The 21,769-nt window shown below is 40.3% G+C and overlaps 1 protein-coding gene across 1 annotated transcript in view; it reads right to left on the reverse strand.

Moving 5' to 3' along the window:
• ANTXR1 (ANTXR cell adhesion molecule 1) overlaps nt 1–21,769 on the reverse strand; it is a 90,451-nt gene that overhangs the window by 67,317 nt on the left and 1,365 nt on the right. Inside the window, exons 2-9 of the mRNA XM_085242818.1 lie at nt 15,662–15,733; nt 15,127–15,198; nt 12,863–12,944; nt 12,044–12,077; nt 10,550–10,629; nt 8,191–8,259; nt 7,403–7,483; nt 2,051–2,111 (exon numbers count right to left, since the gene is read on the reverse strand). Coding sequence (XP_085098944.1) covers nt 2,051–2,111; nt 7,403–7,483; nt 8,191–8,259; nt 10,550–10,629; nt 12,044–12,077; nt 12,863–12,944; nt 15,127–15,198; nt 15,662–15,733 — 551 coding nt within the window. The remainder of the gene's footprint in view (nt 1–2,050; nt 2,112–7,402; nt 7,484–8,190; nt 8,260–10,549; nt 10,630–12,043; nt 12,078–12,862; nt 12,945–15,126; nt 15,199–15,661; nt 15,734–21,769) is intronic.

Here is a 21,769-nt window from a genome sequence, read left to right on the forward strand (position 1 = left end):
AAGCTGGTGTTACTTTTGATGAATGACAATCAAACACAAAATGTTTCTTCTGACAACACAGAAGGAATCACAATGCATCAGAAATAACCAGTTTTAAAATCCCAAGAAACAGTTGGAATGGGCATTTGCATTCTCAATTTTCTCCTTGCATGTTACAGTCCCCATCTTCTTTCATCTCCCTTGAGGACTCATACACTGTACTTGTCAAAAAAAAAAAAAAAAGGCAGATTTGCTCTGGAATCTGGGCTCCCTTCCAGATCCCACTGATTTACAGCCAAGTTGCAAATCATCCCACCACATCTAGCCAGGGAAGCTGCCTGCCAGGCCCATTATGTGTTGTCCAAGAGCATTTGGGAAGAACGAGGGAAAAGAGCTGTGCGGGGGCTGATGAATACTTAAGAGAAATCACAGAAGTCTCAACTGCTGGGGAATAAGAGTTCACGTACAGTCAAAGACTAGTGTATCAATGATGTCAGATTAACCGTGGAGATCCTGTCTCTGCTTGTCTCTGCTCGGGACTGAAGCAAACAGATCCAGCACGCACACTGCATTTCTATCCCGATGCAAAACCATGCCGTTTGGAAACCAGCATTTCAGGCATATGTGCTGCTGCTAAGTGTCTAGGGCTGGTCTGCAGTGCAAGAGTTGCCTTGGCTAGCAGAGCCCTTGCTCTCCCCATCCAAAAAAAAAAAAAAAAAAACAAACCAAACTGTGACTGGTCTTCAAGAATATGCACAAGAAAAAAAAATAATAAATCAAGAAAACATGAGCTGTCAGAGCTATACCTGCCAAATTTATCTCCAGAAGACTCCCAGTGGAGCTAACTCTCCTTTAGTGTCACTTTTATTAATCTCAAAGTCCTAATTGTCACAATTAGCAGTCGGAACATTATTAATAGAGTATTTGTCCAAACATAGAGATTAGACCTTCAATTGAACATTTAATTAACCATTGGTATTTTTCAAGCTTATCACTGCTCCTCTTGTGACGTCCTGGGAAAATTCCAAGGTGGACGGTTTACATTAATCCTCTCCACGTTTCTTCTCAGCTAGCTTCATGGGATATGGTTTTACTTTACCCCTAAATTCTCATTAAGATACATTGGATGGCAGTGATGAGACATATAAGCAACTAACAGGCACATTAGAAAGAGTTAACTATAAATTGTGATTGTAAGTCATCTTCTGGCTTTTGAAATTACATAAACATCTTGTTTTGTCACTTGATAAGTATGACAAATCTCAATCTATTTGTAAAGTCAGGGATATGATTTAGCAGTGAGTTATTAGAGATAGTGTGGTATGGTTAGGTTGAGGTTGGACTTTATGATCTTGAAGGTCTTGTCCAACCTGAACAATTTTATGATAACCATTTATGATATAACTTCATTTCCTTGGCCATCTTTCACACTCAGATAAACAGAAACTTGTTTAGGAGCCTTTTTTTTTTTTAAACAAAGGAACCATTTAAATGGTCAATCAAGATCCAAAATACATGACTGAGAACTATGGGTCAATTACGCCAAACTGGCTCCAAAAAACAAAGTACTATGGTGATGTTCCTGGAATGCAAAACAAATCCCTCACAGTTACTGAGTATTTAGCCTGGTACCTCGCATTCCTTAGAAAAATGTGACTACCTGTGTATGTTCAGGAATGTACATAGTCACTCCAGGATTAGGAGATGCAAGATGGCTGATTAAAGCATCTGCAATGGAAGTGAAAACAAAGCAGCACTGGCAATTGGCTTTCTTACGTGGACTACCAACTTGAGAATGTAAAGAGAAACAGAATGCATCAGGGTCTCATCCTACTCTGCAAAACTCATTCAATAAATAGTAAGGAAACACTATGTAAAACATGGAGCTCACGGAAGATTGAAGATGCTAAAATGGTTCTCAAGCTTTCTTCTAAAATGACTGGGGGTTCTACAGAACGTAAAAATGTTTGCCAGGACTTTAAAACCAGCGTCCATAGCACAATGTTATTAGAACAACCACACAAAGAGGGAGTAGTGCGAGTCAACAGATTGCACCTCCATTTACACTTACCTCCTGCACATATACTGGAAGGTTCTGCAGCCAGAATTTCAATACATGATTTCTTCAAAATCTAAAAGACAGAAAATAAATGTCATGAAGTGTTGAATTGTTTTTCTGGAGGTACACAAATACAAAAGCTTGAAAAAGCATTTGTTGTCATCTAAATGTTTAACACTGCAAAATGAAGATATAGGATAATTTTTCTTGATTTAAAAAGGGCTCGTTCCCATTTTGATTAAGTCGGCAAGAAACTTAAGTGAAGCAGTATTTTTTCATAAGGGTTGGCACTGCCTTCAACCACTTCACAGGCAGTGATTTACATAAATACTTCAGCATCAGCCTTGGCAGACTACCTGCAAGTCAGGAAGACCACACTAGATTTGTATTCAATTTATTCCCATGCTATGTTAGAATTTCTCAGGCTGTTTTTTGCAAAGAGCAGCCTTCCCCTTCCTCTGAAGACTCCAATTCTTTGCTGCACACAGTCAGCAAACCTGTGACAGCATTTATGAGCCCCTGTGAAAGCAGCAGCAGTGACCAAGAGTGGTGGGTGTTCAGGGCTGGGCTGAGCAGCCCCTAAATGATGCAATGCTGATCAAAATTTAGGTCAGCTCTGAGAGGCAAGCAAATGTCAGCCAAGCATTATGACTCAAATCCAACATGAAAATTATTTTCCCAATGTTAAATTGAAACATCTGTAAGGAAAGAGAAGCAACCAACACAATAAATTCTGTAAGAGATGATCTGTTGTATTTTTATTTTATTTTTTATCTGCAGTCATGGCTCTCTGCCTCAAATATCAATTACATGAAGCTATGGTTATCATTTCTTTAAACTTTAACACAAAAGTTTGTTACTCAGAGAAGGGCTGGTAGAGACTGACAGGGTACCAAGGGACGGAGGGAAGCAGAATCATCTGAGCCGCTGGCAGCCTGACAAGTGAGGAGAAAGATTTGCAGGAACAAGATTACACAGGAACTGTTAGGAGGAAAAAAAGAGAGAAAGTCAACAGCTGAGAGCTGAGCAGAAAAGCATCAGAAGAATTTGAAAGGAATGGAAAATACAACAACAACAACAAGGAAGACCCTAAGGACATTCTTCCAAAGTACCCACACATAGCTAACTATCCATCCACGTGGGGTCAGTCCTCTGCTGCTCTCCCCTTACTCATCCCTGGTTCTTCTTCTCTGAAGATACAGAATTTTTCTCCCAGAAAGACTGGCAAGGCTAATGAACTCCACTAGACTTGACATTTTCTCAACTATTTTTCCCCTCCACCAAAAAAATGTCTCTTTAGACTCTTTCCAGATTTTTCCAAATTCCCTTTTAGTTTCTGCTCCCTTCACCCTCAGCATCCTCCAACTGAAATGTTTTAATGTATATTTTGTCTCTTAATTGACTTTCAGCAATAGAGTGAAGGAGGAAGGAAGCAAGCAAGTTGGAAACAAAACCATGAAAAATACAATAAATGCTTTCATTTAATAAAAATGAGAAGCATAGCATAAATGACCCAGTCTGCAGCTAAGTGCTTATTAATGAGCTCTAATGGATTGTTAAATAACAAGATCTGTTGTCAATTACAAAACAATCACCTGTTTCTGAAGTGTTTCCTGTGCAATCACACACGCATGCACTCAGTGAAATCACAGAATCCTAGAACCATCAAGGTTGGGAAAGACCTCCCAGACCATCTAGTCCAACCATCCATTTACCAACAATGACTTTCATCTTTCCTTCACATAACTCTGATCCTCTCTCCCTAACACCTATACACAGTATATATATATTTGCAAGTGATGTGTGAACAGCTAGCTCAGGATGAGTGCAGAAAAGCATCATTTCTCATACTTGGTCTATGATGCATTCACATTAAGTTCTCAAGAATGTTCCATGCTCAAAAGAAAGCAATGACCAGATCCTATCCTGACTTCATGCTGCTTCATGTTTCACTGCCTGCAGCACTTCTATCAAAGACTCTGAGCAGAAGATGAAGTTGAGTCTCTGGTTTTCCTTCTAAGACTTGCTCTGTTTGCTTTCAATTGACAAGTTATGATCTGTAGAAGTTTTTCATGAAAAAGAAACAAAAACGAAAACCAAACCAAACAAACACAGTACAAAGGAAAATGAAAAATCCTGGTGTTTCTTCAGCTTGTTTCTCCATTTACAGCAATCAGGTGTCTGCTTTCACTACCAGGTTCTTCCCTCACTTCCGATAAACAAACAAACAAACAAAAAAAATCCCACCATTAAACAGGGGGAAAACAAACTTTACTAGTGACTGTCTCAGTGAGAGAAAAAAAAAAGTAATTCATTTGCTTAATAAAAAAAGTCACATTGGCACTTACAGGAGAGAAAGGACCAAAACCCACAGCATACTGAATGCCTACAGCTCTCCTTTTAATACTTATGTTTCAGTTCATTTAAGCACAATCCAAATAGCTTGGTGGTGCTCAGACAGTGGGATACAGTCCTGCATTAACAGCACAGAGCAGGGCTCCTTGCAGCTGCTCACTGAAGACTTGCTGGCTCCCACGAGCTGGCTAGAAAGCAAGGGCAGGGTGTTCTGAGACATCTGCAAACCCACCACCCTGAACAGCTTTGCTCAGCAGATGCATACCCAGCACAGAGCCAGAATCAAGTGCTACCCCTCCCAGCTCCCGCCCTATTGGAGAGACCTCAAAGCCCACCACCTCTGCACATGCAAAAGGTGAGGGAAGATTTGCTCCCTGGGACAAGGGGGAGGAGGAAAGAGTTGGGCTGCCTCAGCAGGAACACAGAGCAGTTCATAGCAAATCACTGCAGACCAGAGCAAACTCAAGTCTACGCATCTCAAGAGCAATTTCAAGCACTAGTTTCTCCCAGACTTACTTTATATTCCCTTCCCCTGTTACATCAGCCACTACCTAGTAGCTTAACCAATCCCCTTCTCACATGGCTAAGCATCCTTGCTATGCCAGCATTTACATGAGAGTTTAAAGAAGTCCATGGTTTCCAAATCACATGGCTCTTTCAATAGGAAAGGGCTTTCCTATTGTACAGCCAACCAATGTACAGATGTTAAGTTACAAGGTATACCAGAGAGCTTGGCTACACAGATATTACACCAAAGCAAAAAAGACAGGCTGCTTACTCATATCCTGGGCTTGCTTATGAAACTCCAGCAGAGTGGATCTCCAGAGAGATCCTTCCCTACTGGTAGTCAGCTCTTAAATGGGTCCAGGAGAGGTGCAGCCAGGCTCCACTCTTCCAGCAGCACAAGAGAATTGCCTTCACCTGTGCTCCCAGGGCTGACTCATTGCTCACCTCAAGTGATCAATCAGAGGTTCAGGCCATCATTCAGCATACACCTATGAACATTAATACTATGTTTACACTAAGAATGAGGTACTTTCCAGGCACAAAATACCAAGGCAGCTTGTTTTCTGGCTAGAACAAGAATCTACAGCCTCCTTATTTTTCTACAGTGATTAATTTCCTTCTTGCCATTCCTTTCACAGACCTCCTTTTTTACACAGCCTATTGCGATAACTTCAATGCAAGACACTATCTGCCTTATAAGATGACAATGCTACCACACTGTCAGAGGAATCAGACTCACTACTGTGTAATTACTTCTTGTGACCCTCCTTTCCAGGGCTGATAAATCTTGCACCCATCAGCTGAAGTTCCTAGAGGCTGAAGCCTTCCTCTATCTTAAGCGCAACTGAAAAGGGAGTCAGGACTGCTTCTGGAATTCATTATAAAGAGCTGCAAAGAGAATGCAGGTCTGGGAAGCAAAATAGAGCTTTTTATTGTTTTCTTGCAATACCTGATTGAGGCCATAGCCCCATGCTTGGACAGTGTCTGGAAAGCCAATACACAAGGGATCCCATCTGCATGCAAAAGTACCAGGGAAAACAGTGCCTGTGCTGTGGGAGCAGGTTTTTTGTATGGTACTGAATGGTCAGAATGGTGTGTGACCGCCGTAAACACAGAAATATGAGACCCCCCTGGTGAACCTACCCTACCCAGATTCAAGTAGAAAGTTATAAATTACATCTGTGTTATATCAACTAAGAAAGTCTGTACCAAAATGAACAAAACACATGTCCCTAAAAGGATTTCCCATCTTACTTTGTAGCTGTGGGAAGCAATACAATTAAAACGTTTATGAGCAAAGGAAATGAAATACTATGAGAGTGATCTGAAAACATAAGGTCTTGCTTTTCCTGATCAGGCAAGGGAGGCCCTGGTCGTAGGTAGGAAAGAATAAGGCCAATTAGCATCTTAGGAACTAGAAATAGAGATGTCTTATGAGGCTCTACTCTTTGCCAGTAGAGACCACAGAGCTATTTGCATGACTTATACACAAGGAATTGGAACGGAGTCAATCCAGGCTGCCTCTCTCTTTGCCAGTGAACTGCTAACCCTCCAGCCATTTGTGTGCACCAGCTCTTACACTCTTTGCCCAGGCCCCAAAGGAAATGCCAGCAGTTGATCAATCTGAACTGGGAAACATGAGTCTGGGGGAAAAATAAAACACATTGGGAGGCCAAGTGTAGAAAGGAGAGTTTTCAGGATTTTGCTCAGAGAGCAAGATCCTTTCCCTCATTCTGTGCAGGTGAGCAGTGCCTCATCCACCTATCAAGATAGAAAATATGCCAATCAAACTGGAATACAGAGCCCAAAAAGTGCTCTAATCTCCCATATAGAGTGTGCATATATCTCTGCTGACTGACTCCGTGGCCACCATTTTACAAATTGTCCCAAAGTGCATTGTAAATTAAATCTGGTATGTCATATTAAGAAGCAAAACATGTGAAGATTCATAGAATCACAGAATGGCCAGGGTTGGAAGGGACCTCAAGCTCCAAAAACCCCCTGCTGCATGCAGGGCCACCAACCTCCACATTTAATACCAGCCCAGGCTGCCCAGGGCCCCATCCAACCTGGCCTTGAACACCTCCAGGGATGGACGGGGCATCCACAGCCTCTCTGGGCAGCTGTTCCAGCACCTCACCACTCTCTCTGTAAAGAACTTCCCCCTGACGTCCAATCTCAATCTCCCTTCCCTCAACTTAAAACCATTTCCCCTTGTCCTGCCATTATCTACCCTTATAAAGAGTTGACTCCCCTCCCATTTGTAGGCTCCCTTTAGGTACTGGAAGGCTGGACTCAATGCTTCCTCTGTTCTGAATTGTTTATAAAAACTCAATCTTGAAGTAGCAATATTAGCACCAATTAAGATTTCTTTGGACACAGCATTTAAGTGATTTACTCACAGGCAGCGGATCCTTGTGAACACAGGAAGACTAAATCTTTAACTATCAGGTAACAAATTCTAACACATATACATGCAAATATATGATTAAAAATACTTACAGAATCAATAATTCCCTGCAGGGCTTCAAAACCATCATTCACAGGAAAGACATGATCTTTACTGTCAGCAATTCTCGCCAGCTGACAGCGCAGTGTAAGTAAATAAAACAGAAATGCAAAGAATGAGATCAATTAGTCATCAGGCAGCACATGAAGAGTTAGTTCTTAAGACTCGTTCACTTGCAAGTGAAAAAAAAAACAACTACCATAAATGCTCTGCATGGATTGTTAATGGATTGCTTTTCCTGTCAGGACAGAGATTGGACCATTTGTAGTTAATGTTACATGTGAAATATAATTCACGGACACAGTAAATTTCATGAAATTTAGAAGTCTTTCTGTTGAGTTAATAGGAAAAGACAGTAAAATATTAGAGTCACTAACGAAGGTGATTATTTTTTTTCCATAAAAATGAGATATTGACATATACTTCTTTTTTTTTTTTTTTTTTTTTTTACACTTTTCTTTCACAGAACTACACATTAAAAAGCAAAGTCCACACAACCTTCTGTCTACAGCTTAGACCAGATGGATTTGTTATTCCTCTGCCTTTTCCCTGCTTTTCCACAGCAATCATTGTGGCACATGGGCAGAGGAATACTTCTCTGCAGAAGGAGGTGAAGGCAGAAGGGGCTTAAAATCAGCATCATGACCAATGCACTTCAGGTAGACACTTCAGACTGTCAAGCAGTCAGCAGAGTGAGGAAAGAGACAGAAAGTCTGGATTTTGTGCCTGTGCCAAATGCCTTTGCCAAATACCCCAGCAGACACAATGAGCACTTGTTTACCTGGGTTTCATTGAAGTCTTTCACACCAACACAATATACTGTTGCTCCCAGCTCTCTTGACCGATTGGCCTGGAATAAGGAAAGGAGGGATGATGTGAACATAAATGGATGTAGGTTTCCTAAAGACCTTACTTGTGAATTTAGGCTTTCTCCATAAAAAGAACAACGAGGTCTTGCCCAATAAAGAGCTTTTCTCCCTGATTCTGCATAAACAGATTTTATCTGCTATTAGGATGCTCTTTGCCTAGTAAAACTAAGCCCAGCATATTTTGTGTTTCTTTTTAAACCTAATTATCTCACCTTTGTGGGAATCAAATGTTGTTTCTGCATTAGAATTGGATAATATATATATTTTTATTTCATGATCTCCGCTGTCATAGTTCTTTTTGGGAGTCTTTCTGCTTAACCTGGGGAAGATCTCTGATAGTTTACGTCACTTATCATCTAGATAACCCTTCCCAGGGACGCACGCTCTGTATATAGGTGTATATAGGTGTATGTATGTATATTTTGTCATACACACTGCAAGAATACCCTGCACTAGATCAAACCAGAGAACAAGTGATGGATGCCTGAGGAAGCGCCTGAAGAGACATGGGAAGGCCTGGCATCATCCCCCGCCCCGGTGCTCCTTGTTTAAAGAAGACTTGGAAGCAAATCACCACATCAGTACCACAAGAAGAGCACTGAGACATCTTGGAAACAACAGTGACTGACACCAGATAACACAAAAATTAACAAGTAAATAACAAATATAAATCCTCTGATAAGATTGTGAACCTGGAGTACCCAGCCAGTGGGGAAACAGGGAAGAGGGGGGAGACAAGGGGGAGAAAACAGGGTATAAAGGCTGTCATGTTGTGTCCATAGGTGCTCCTGCTTGCAGGACGCCCGCCATTGCAATGGCGAATAAAATCTGCTTTTATCAGAGATACCGTCCTGACAAAATTATTTGGATATTTCCAACACCTTCCTATCTACTCCTACTTTCTTACGGTTGTTTATCAAACACACTCATGACAGACTAAATATTTTTTCTTTGCATTATTTAGGACACACACCAGTGTAATAGAAGCCCAAAATTTTTCAGTTTTTACCTCCAGACAGCGTAAATATTTTTGTATCTGTTCCTGGGGGGTTGGAACGTGATGATCCATGGGGCCCCTTCCAACCCAAGCCATTTTATGATTTCAAAGCATTCAAGGGAGAACATATATTTCTTTTTTTTTCAGGCCTGTAGACGAAGGTGCACTTAATGTTCAAAAAGCAACAGTTCTAAATGCTCTTCCTTGTGTAAATGTGAATGAAGTCATTTAATGATATTCACTGGAAAAGAAATACCTGACTGTTTGAGTAGTACAATGCTGACATAGTTCAGTCTGCTAGACAGCAAAGAGCTTTACAAGGAAAGCATCATTCTACCTTTACACAAAGGAGCTTAAAGGCAAAGAACTGAAGCAACTCAGTGTATCATCTGACATCAAGGTCTCAGTTCTGTTAGCTCAGTAACTGCTCCTTCCCAAACCAAAATAAATGTAGCACTACTGACCTCTCAAGTTGCTCGTTCATCTCTAAAAACAAACATGTTTTTCTTGTATATTTTTGATTTCAGAAGGGAAGAAAAGGAGATGAACAATTAGAAAGAAAAGCCTTACATTCCTTACATTTGTGCTTCAGCAATATTGTTTTTCATCTACAACATAACCCTTCTTTTTGTTGCTGGATTTAAAATTCCACCTGGGATAGATTGAGAGGAAAAGATCTGTCCATAGCAAATTGATGTAATTATGCCATTTTCCAAGTTCAAGTCATCTTGCCTTGACTGAAGTTTTCAATAGGAACATTATAGAGAAAATCTGTCAAGTTCAACTACTGAGCATCCAATATTTGGGACAGTATGTTAACTTAAGGATGGTGTTCAGCATCCATGCTTGAAACTTGGAAATGGAGACATTTGTTCAGGATTGAGGGATTTCTCAAATCATTTTAATAAATGCCGAAACTTTTCAGCTGTGGATTATTTCTACCTCTAAACTTTTTTTTCACTGGAAGTTGTTAAAAAAACTTATTTTCTATGAACTGACTCAGGTTTAATGAGTCAGAAATACTGCTGCTGTTAATGTTTATCTCTAAGATTCATGTCTGAAGAACACAGAGGTTGGCAATGCTGCTCATAGCAGGGAGGTTGGAAGTCGATGACCTTTGAGGTCCCTACCATCTCAAGCCATTCTACGATTCTGTTATAAGATTCAATTAAAGTTTTGTCCCTAGGATAAATGGTTTTATTCTATATTTTGCCTTTGAAGCAGCAGAACTAGACATTTTGCTCTCTCTGTGGCTAAAAATGTACGAGACTTACCTCCCTCTCAGAGTAGAAAAATAGGTCTTCATGGAGTTCTCCATCTGTCAGTGCAATGATGACACTTGCAGTTCTGTAACCTAAATACATGGAGTTCTTTAGTCCCATGTTTTGAGTAACATTTGTTAAATTAACATAGAAAACATGTTACTAATGAGCTGCTAAATTGGAAATGGTTAGCATTAATCCCATGCCCTTATTCCTTTCAGCCAACCAGTTTTCAGAAGACATGAATTTCTGCACTCTCTTTCCATTTGGGCACCTGCCTACAACACCAGTTTTAGACCATACTCCTTTGAGGTGCCAATGATTTTTAACAGAAATTCTCTCATAGCTATTTCAGTATTTCAGACCAGTACATTAGGCAGCAAGAAAAATTAAGCAAAGTGTTCCGAGCTATTAATTTCTGATTTTATTAATGCTGTAAATTCAAGAAATGCAGAGAGTTTCAGCTTGTGATGAAAAGCTGAATTGGGATTTAAATAGATTTTGTAGGAAAACGAGCTATATTCTTCAGCCTCTCTTTGTAGCATATTTCAGCATCATGATTAAACACAGCTGTCTTCTCCTTGAATTGATTATAACTCAGGTTTTACAAGTTTATATTAATTTTCAGGACCAGACAAATAGAATTCAATCATATTTCTGGCAGCAGACTTACTACAGGTCTGTAGGAGCTCTGTAGATAAAACTTGCACACTGTTATGGAAAGCTGATGGCACAGCACTCGTAAAGCAAAAGTAGATGGGCCAACATTGGCTTGAGGACCCAGTTGTACACTGCTTCTTCAACCTGTTTTTGTGTGGCACTGTTTACGTGCAATGTGTAATAGAAGCATGTAAAAACATTATCAATCCCCAGTGTAATTACTGTAGGCATTTATTCCCTTCTGCTGCAGTTGGATTTTACAGCTCAGTCCCAAAGCTTTGTTGCGTTCATGAATGGTCTTGTAAAAATGCTAGCACTGGTTTTGTACTCAAACATCAGGTCTCCTGTCTTTCAATTTCCAAGAAGAATGTTTTATTTCCACTTTGTGTTTTCCAGTGCAGAAAGATTTTATGTTAATTACCAGGAAGAAAGGAGAAATATTTTGGAAGCGACGCCACTTACTATTACATGTACTAATTTCTTGTTGAAAAATACATTTACTGAACAGTATCTCCATGTACTCATGTTTCAAAAGGAAGAAGAATTGGTTACCTGAGTCCTCAAGCAAAAAAAACATTATGTACCAGATAGTTTTAACACCAGTAGGTACCTTCAGTCAGTCAGGCTTCTCACTTTTGGCCTGAAAAGCACTTATTCCAGTCTGGACCCTTAAAGTTCTATCTGTTCTTTTTTTTCCCCTTCAGAAGCAACTACCCTGAAGAGCATTGCATGCCTGTAAGAACAGGAGCCACCCACTACCTTTCTTGCAGCAAAGCTGCATTTCAAATCAATTAAGGGTATCAGTAAAGAAGGAAAAACATTTAATGGATCAGGAAAATCTCTCACCATGAACATTTTCATAGTAAATCTGTTCACTTGCCTGAAATTAAATCAGAAGATTATTAGCAATAAATAATAATCCTGTGGGCATCTACACATGTACCAGAAAGAGAGAGAAGACAGCAGCAAGGATGTTATGATTGTAGCCTACAGATGACCTCTTACTGGCTTCACAGAACAAGTTTCTTGCCTGTGGCTTTCACTGCATGGCTTTTCTAAAGCATTAACTCAAAGAAACCCTAAGACCGCTGGCCAACCATCATCTCCCACTACTCCATCTGGAAATTACATTCACCTTCCTACTTTAGAAACATCCTATGTCCATTGATATATACTCTTCAGCACTTGTAGGTCAACTACTCCAATTGGAAACAAACCAACTGCAAAGAGATATTCACATGCTTCTATCTCTTGCCATAACTACACACAGGCGTATTTTGCAAGGCTGAAGGACAAATGCTTCAAGGTTCCAAAATTAAGAAGTAAAAAGCTGGCAGAAAAATACTCAGTTTTAAAATTTGGTTGTTACTGTTTTTGTCACCTCCATTTTTGAGGTGTGTTCAATGCATTTTTCAATAAACAGTTCCCTAATCCTCAAATGCACATGTAGTACAGAACGGGAAGGAGTTCAGGATTTCCCCTAGAAAAGATTTAGACAAACTCCTGACTGTGTAAAATACATAGGAGAGGTCTGGAACGGGCAATAACTTTTTAGTAGCATTGTTTGTCCATGACAGTGAACAGGTTATGGCCACGGCCTCAGATCCCAACCAACTCTAACAACCCAGACACAGTTTAAATACACTCTAACATGCATCTAGTTACCCTTTCAAATCCTTCATGCATGTACGTGTCACCTCCTGGAAGGACTTTCTGAAGCTCTTCTAGACCCTGACGTATCTGTTCTCTGAAACGAATGCAGATGAATTGTTACATCCAAGATCAAATGTATCAGGACTTGATAGCCTGGTGAAGACATGCATGGCTGAAATCAGATCGAGATGGGAAAAAAGAGCTAACTCAGTGTATGTGTAGACTAAGGTAATGTCTGGATACCTTTCTAAGGATGTAGAAAATAGAGCAGATGTGCTCTTTATGGGTATTCCCACAGCCCAGACAAAGCCATGACAGCCACTTCTCCATTCACATTTCTCTCCAAATAGATATTCCCTGTGCAGCCCTGGTCAAACCTCTGTTGCAGAAGTAGAGCAGCTGACTTGCACATGGCTTATATTCCTCACCTGTGTTTGCTGGTTTGACTGTGCAAATTAATCAAAAAGCCATAAGGTCCAATTGGATGGCTGTATTTCTGTGTGGGTAGTGGCTGAGGGATGTGGGATTGTTTAGTCTGGAGAAGAGAAGGCTCAGGGGAGACCTTATTACTTTCTACAACTCCCTGAAGGGAGGTGATAGTGAGATGGGGGTTGGCCTCTTCTCCCCAGTAACAGTGAGAGGATGAGAAGGAATGACATTAAGTTGTGCCAGGGAAGGTTCAGATTGGATATTAGGAAAAATTTATTCTCTAAAAGAGTGGTCAAGCATTGGAACAGGCTGCTCATGGAGGTGGTGGAGTCACTGTCCATGGAGGTGTTCCAGAAATATGTAGATGTGACACTGAGTGACAGGTTTAATGGGGATGTACTGATGGTTGGACTATCATCATCATCACCATAGAATCACTGAGTTTGGAAAAGACCACTAAGATAGTTGAGTCCAACTATCAATCTATCCCCACCATGCCCACTATGTCCCTCAGAATCACATCGACCCTCTTCTTGAAAACTGCTATGGATAGTGACTCCACTTCTCCAGGCTTCTTCATGCTGATAGACCACATGGAACCATGGGGAAGATGGAGAAAGTTTTACCACTTTTCCAACTTCCCTACTAAAATGTCTGTGTTGGCTGAAGGTCTGGAAGGAAGCCCACCCCTTGTTCTTCAGACCTCTGATAAAAAGCCAGCAGCTCTCCAATTCAGCTGGCTTTTGACTAATACCATATCAATATCCTGTTCCCAGTCAACATTTCTAGGACAGCTGCATAAATATGAAATACACTTCCACATGGGAAACATACATAGCAAGCCTCAGAGCTTAAAGCCTTAAGAGACCAGAGATCTCTGCAACAGGGTATGCTCCCAGGGTGAGAGACCGACAGAGGCAGGCGCAGGTTTTCTCTGGCACCAACTTACACATGGCTAATTCTCTTTTTACTTATTGTTGTGGTAAATAGCAAGAGACGTTTAGGCTGGCTGGCTTTAATGACCTTTTTCAAGGTTGGTATGTGTGTAGACTGCTCTTTAGGAAAGTGGCCAGTTTCCTATTCATTTCTCTATAGTAGCTGCTCTGGTATGCAATTTCACAGACATCCAATATGTAAAACACATGCTGACTTATACAGCCTTCACATATGTTACATATATCTTTGCTCCACGTGGCAATGAAGCTAACAGAGGAAGCAATAGTGATTAAAGGACCCCATCCAGCTCTTGAAGGCAAAGTGAAAAAAAACATATCAATCCCATAGATTTTACTGGGATTAATTTGGGGATCTGCAAGGGAGCCACAAGAACATGCTTCAGAAACATGACAATCAAACTGTCACTGCCAAAAATACACACTCTTGCAATCCATCCTAAACACTTTGCTTGTTTTCAGGCATCTGAGAAATCATTCCCATCTCTACATCAAGAGATCTGTCACGTACTGTTTTCAAGTTTGTTTTTATGGGAAGGGAATTTCACTTATTTGTTTGCAGAAAAAAACTCCCTACAGAAGTTTCAAAGGCAATGAGGCCTTGTTTTTTTGACAACAGACTGAAAATGTCTGGAAAGCAGACTCCCAGGTAGAGCACTATCTGGCTTTAAAGCTCAGCTGTGGAAAGAAAGACATTTAGAAGCTAAAACTCAGAAGACAACTGCTTTAAGAGACCTTAGGGCATCTTAGGAGAATGAGTGTCATATGTGAAATGGACAGGTGATTTAATTCATTTGAGAAGAACAAAGATGTCACCGTCTTGTTGATTGTGAGCTGGAGATCACTGAGCAAGGAAAGTGAAGGAAGATGTAGAAGGAGTTTTAAACATCTTACCTGTCTTCTGTTAATCTCATCAGAATTGTTCCTCTGGTTGAAAAAACAATGAAGGACATCCTCAGCTGAGGGCTGGAGAAAAAGAGGCAGCAGAAGTGATTTCAGTGGTTCAGACCACAGCTTAATGTATGTGTAATAACAAACTCAAAGTGCTCTTATTGCTATCAAGATTATAACTCAACAAGACAGGACTGAGCAGCAAATGGGGCTTTGCCCTGGGCAGCTCTAGCCAAAGAATACCATGAGGAATATGTAGTAATCAAGCAGCTCAGAAATGATGAGAAATCCCTGCCTGCAAAAGTACAATTTGGTCCATAGAAGTTCAGGCTGGAGAGAAGGATCCATTTAGGTTATCTGCTCCTGTGTCCTACAGGACAGGAACAGGGGGAAGTTCAGGAACAATTCCAAAGCAATTAGTGGGATGATCTGAGAAATACATTAAGAAGATCCAGTAGGTGAGTTTCCCAAGGGGAAATCAGAATGTATTCCTTGACACCCCTCCTCTCTCAGTTATCTACAAATTAGTACCTCTTACCTTATGAACTTGCGGGCCAAATGTTCCACAAAATGATATATTTCATTCCAGTGATGCAGGACACTTCCTGATCTATGGGAAATAATGATTACAGGACATATTTAATTGCTGCTGTTGTAGTTTTCCAAGCCTAGTGCTTTGTTATGCATTGCTCAGTGAGTTATTTCTATTCTTCCTTTTAAAAGATATTAAAATGTAAATTACATTTCCTACTTAACTTTGAAAAGCAAGGGTAATTTATGCTTCATGCAACTATTTGAGACTATCACAATAACATGTGGCAGTGACGTTAGACCTTTAGCACAGCCTTAAACAAATAAACCCTGTGTTAGCAATGTCTGTCTCCTTGCACTGTCTGTTATATGAATTCAACCAACTCATTTGCCATAGCATTGTGCAGAGCTTTTTGCTCATTTTGGGAATGAAATGCAGTTGGAGGAACAGATTCCTAAGCCTCTCTAGCATTTCCACTGTGCTAGAAACCATGAAAAGTAAAATACCTTCAGTCCACATCTTGGCTGTTGTTTCCCATTCCGTCATAGCTCAGTTCAAGGCAAAACACAAACTAATGCTGCTCCCCAGGAAAATAAGCTATGGATTTGGATGGGATTGGATTATTCTTCATGTTGTAAGAACCAGGAAAAAGTGAGATTAACTAGAATCTTCCAGCACTAAATGCACCTTCTGGCATGGACATTTGTATGAATATTGGAATATTAATATTGGGGAAAAAAATCATTTCTAGAAATGGAAAATAAATGTGTCATCACTTATTTCTATTCATTGACTACAATTAAAAATATTTATAGGGGAAAAACAAACCCAGTTTTAACAGAAAACTCAAAAACTCATTGATCTGCAGCCTGAGAAGAGAGATATGATTATTTGAGAATATGTTTTTTCACTTCACAGAAAGAAAAGGCATCTGATCCAACTCTTCTCTACCTTAGGGCTGAGAATCTAAATGAATACCCACAAATAGATTCAACCAAGTTCTACACACCTGGCACAGGCAACTCCTGCTGAGCTGCAAAAACCATTACTTCACTTCCTAGAAATACTGCAAGCGTGCAAACCAAATTGTACAGTTTACATAAATTTCCTTCTTTCTTCTCCCCACACCTGGTTCTTATTTACAGCCATCCAGTATAACTCTTCACCCGACCCACTTGCTCCATGATACCTGAAGTCATTTTTTCTTTGTATGACTCTGTAAGTCCAAAGGCAGCCTTAGATGGGCGTGTGAAATGGGGAGCCTTGCACATATGCTCCATCTAGATAAAGAGTGAACAATACTGGTTCTCTTTACAGAAAAGAGAATAAAAAAATAATAAATAAAATAAAATAAATAATAAAACCTTGCAGACACTCTGTTTTCTTTCTGTGATTGTAACAGCTTGCATAGGAGACTCAATCACAAGAAAGTGCTAATGTCTCTGTGTTTCTTGGATCTTCAGGGAAGAGACACAAAATCTTTTCATCAGACCAAGACTTGAAATCATTACTTGTTCTCCAACCTCATGTGTATCAGAGAGGGCCAAATAAATGTCTCTGTTCATTGCAGGGGAGTCAATGACCTTTAAGGACTCTGCCAACTCAAATGGCTCAATGTTTCTTTGGTCTTAATAAATTAAAGCACACAGGCAGTGAGAAAACTGATGTCTTGTAACAGATGATGAATGATCTACATTAGGATTTGCCATCAAACAAAAAACTCAGCTGCATCCAAATTGCACTGGTTTGTATACTGGCAGAATTGAGACACTCAAAGCTCAAACCCAGATGCAAATCCCTCTGAAATGCATGGAATAACTCTAAGAACTTGAATATGACACCCCAGTCCCATCAGTGCCAAACCATCATTGAGAAAAGGCTTGAAAATGGATATTTATTGTCTCGACGTGGTAAGGCACAAAATAAACACTTGACATTATTGCAATGGTTGCATCAGCCTCTGAAAGACAATAAAGTCAAGAGTTCATAAACCACTTACTACATCCTTCATTGAAATGTAGGTTGCTTTAGACCAGCAACACTAGCCTAGAAAAATGCGATTATTCCTCTTATTTCGTTGCAAACCACTGAACAAAATCTAACCATCAGTTAAAATTACTATTACTGCAAAGCACCTGAGAATGAGATCCAGCCACAGAGCACATATGGTATGTGGGTCATCATTTATAACTCTTGCCATTTTCCATGGTTCTGAAGTCATGCATTTTTTTGAAACAGCGCTTGCCAGAATGAAGCTTAAAAACCAATTGCTCTATTCTGTAATGTGCCAGTCAGCAGCACACCCTGTTTGCTTGTCTGCGTTTGTTACTTCATTCTGCTTTATTTAAATGGTTTGGGCAGTGGGAGCCTTCCTACTCATCTAATGACACCGAAGAGAAATGACCTGAAGCTCAAGAGCACAGAAGGTTCTCTCTGCTATAAGGAAGCTCCGTATCATTGCGACGATCAAAACCCCACGAGTGGAGGATGGTTTCTCCTTTCAGTTACAAAAGCACCAAAGTGGGATAATTGTAATAATGTACAGTTATTCTACATGTTTATCAGGGCAAGATTAAAAATGGGTCCCAAAATAAAGGCTTACACTTCTGTTGACCATAGGTCCTTTCTTTTAGCACAAAACATTTTCCATCTGCAGGTGAACAATTTGCAGTCCTTGTGCAGTTCATTTCTCTGTTGACTCAGTCCAAGGTCTCAATGCATACAAGACACCAAGGTCTGTATTTAGAAGAAATATTTTGATAAAAAAAAAAACATTTTCTCAAAGATATTTCAGACCACGTCACTTATGCAGCCCCTCCTTAGGCATGCCAAGAATTCTAAACAGGAGAAATATTTCTAAAGCCGAACTGCAAGGCAATGAAAGAAATTTAAGGTTATGTCTCCATATTCCCAAGAAAAAAAAAGATGATGATCCGCAAGCCAATGCTGCAAGGCTGAAAGGTTGATGGTGTAAACTTGCAATTTACGTAAAGGCTTTTACTGAGAATGCCAAATCCTCTTGCTGGAGAAAAGCCCAATAAGTGGAAATTAAGAATAAGTAAGCCATTATGCCTTTAACAAGAGAATGATACATTTTGTGGTCAACTGCGCTGGGATTTGGTATATCTAAATTCAATCCAAGGCAGAGACACTCCACATGGCTCAGTGTTTCCAGGGGCAAGGTGCCACGTGCTGGCCCAGCAGGTGCCTTTCTCCTACCCATGCACTATAACCCAGAGCTGTAGTGACACAAACTTAGTTTGTCTTTCCTATACTTTTTAAACTCCTTACTTCTATTTCTCCTACTGCACCTTCTCAGCAAACCCACAGTGGTATTTTTAATTCACAACATAGGTGAAAATAGAGCCAAGGCCACAAACTCATAGAATGGCTTGGGTTGGAAGAGACCTCAAAGATGACCCAATTCAAACTCACTTCATCTAGTTCCAAACCCAAACTCTTTGACAGAGCTTTCACAGTAGTTACAAGCACTGTAGCAGGCAGAAGTACATACAGACACCTGATTCAGACTGAAGTTGATCCAAATTCTCCTTCAACTTCTACTTTTGGACCAACTCCAAGATGTCTCCTAGCTGTCAGAGGTGGCATTGACCCAAGAAGTTTTGCAGCATTGTTTCATTGAGCACTTGAAAAAAATAACACACGTGAGCCAAAGAGTCCTCTGCCTTTCCAAATATTTCAGGAGCAATTCTGGGAAAACCAGATAGCATGTAGATGTTAGTGAGGTGACGCAAACACTTCTGTCTTGAGCTGAACCTCATATGAGACAACTCACTAAGCTATTGTAAAGAATTACAGAGTTTATAAAGGTCCACTTCAGAGTAGTGCAAGTCTCCATGCCCAAACACAATCTGAGAATGTTCATCTTTACCTGATTGACAGGGGCACATGACAAAGAAACAAGCAACCACAGACCATTCTATGATTCTTTAGTTATTCTGATATCAAACAGTAAAGCACAGAGTGCAGCTCCCACCTACCATTTGTACTAAGGAATAGAATTACAGAATCACAGAATCATTAAGGTTGGAAAAGACCTCTAAAATAATAGGTAATCTAAGATCATCTAAGATCATCTTGGTATGATTAGGAGGAATGCCCAGTACTCTGCATTACTACATCCTGCGTATTATCAAAGTCGCAAATATCAGATAACTGTACTCTAAATATCTTAGAGCTTGAGCTGCAACACCCCATACCCACATTATTAATTATTTTTACAATCATAGTCAAAGGGAAATGGATTAATCCAGTCTTAACTCCTGTGATCACAAATCCTTCACCGAACCTGCTGCCAGGCAGCTCAGAATATCAAGTTGGGTGTTTGTGTGTGCAATACTGCTATAAACCTTTCAAGTTGCCCATGGAGAAGTGGTGGATGCCCATCCCTGGAGACACTCAAGGTCAGTCTGGATGGGGTTTCAAGCATCTGATCAAGCTGTGGGTGTCCCCCTGTTCAATGCAAAGGAGTTCAACCAGATGGCCTTTAAGGTCTTTTCCAACTCAAATGACTCTGTAATTCTATAATTACTTCCAAGAGGAGCACTCACACAGTTTAGGAAGCAACAGTGAAGGCTTAATGAAAGCATGAAAGTGCACACACAGATTAAAGATACTCTGGTAACCAAGCAGTACAAGAGCCAGCACTGTGACAAGGACAGCATACAAGGTGCTAAATGGATTTCAGTAGTCTCTAGATCTGGCCAAGCACTGAGGCAAAGGGTCAGGATAGGGCTCCAGCACTGGTGAGTTCCAGCACTGTGTTTATTGTTGTTCTATCCTCCTCTGATCCCAGAAAGTTGCTTAATACTTTAGTGGCTTTCTTCCACCTCTGCCATTAATGCTTCATGTTTCAAAACCTAAATCTGCTGCAGGATCTTCATCACCAAAGCTCACATAATTTTTAAAGCAATTTCTTAATAGAAACAGCAAGGTGCACCCTGGATCTATTATGCTCATTTCACAGTTTGCCAGAAGGTCCATATAGTCATTCAGGACTTCAGCAACATCTTTGAAGACAAACAAAAACAGCAGAAAAAGCAGAAAACCCAAGCTAAATAAGAATGCTGATGACCCAGAGCTCAAGGAAATTCAAGGTCCCTTCCAAACTAAGCCATTCTATGATTCTGAAGAACAAAATATAGTCTTAAAGAAAAAGATGGGAACACCTCCTGCACCACTCTAAGTCTCTCCTTGGCTACCTCAAGGGCTACAGAATATGCAGCACACACCAGCAGCTGAACACCAGTGACTCATCCAAATTCCAGAGACCAATGCGATTTTAACACCAATGGGCTTTGTATCAGTCAATTTCTGCACCAAAAGTAGGAAACCTACAACCGTTCAAGCAGGATTTCTTGGATACCTTCATATATGCACTGAGTACCTTGAGCCTGTGTACTTTAAGTTTGTGCCAAGCTTTGTATTTCCACATAAATTTCCTTGAGCAAGTGTAGAAAGTCATTCCTTCAGTAAAAGGAAAGCACAGAGCTTGAAATAATAGCTCAGAGCAATTCCAGAGCACATCCATCAGATTGGGTAAAACCTTCCATTCTGCCCCAACCTTCAGGAGAACTCAGTTTGCAAAAGCTGTCAGCAGTGCAAACCACGCTTTGTTTTTCAGATGGAGCAATAGAAGCTGTAAACGTCCCTGGTCATTGCAGGGGAGTTGGACTAGATGGCCCTTTAGGGTCCCTTCCGACTGAAACGATTCTATGAATTATTCCAGTTAACAGCAGAATGGCCAAAGCAACACAGTGCAATAGACGAGAGGAACTTCTTTCCACTGAATGAAGTAAAACAAAAATAAAATTATTTCCCCTGGAGAATAAGGACAGCTGGCACAGTAACATACCCAGCTCACTCATCTCAGACTTACATTTTACCCAGTATTTTGCAATAAAGTGTTATGTAATTCCAAGTCGTTTATACAAATGGAATGTGGCTGCTACTGAAAAACACTCCGAGGATCAGACAGAGAGCTCCTGGCAACTCAAAATACTTTCCTATCTCTTAAATTTATGGTTAAAAATGCCAGTGCTATGGCTCTGGCACTTACATTCTCCAATATTTCCAAACTAGAGGTTCAAAATA

The sequence above is a fragment of the Meleagris gallopavo genome, chromosome 24 (assembly GCF_905368555.1).
Source record: "Meleagris gallopavo chromosome 24, MGAL_WU_HG_1.1, whole genome shotgun sequence".
NCBI classification, from domain to species: Eukaryota; Metazoa; Chordata; class Aves; order Galliformes; family Phasianidae; genus Meleagris; species Meleagris gallopavo.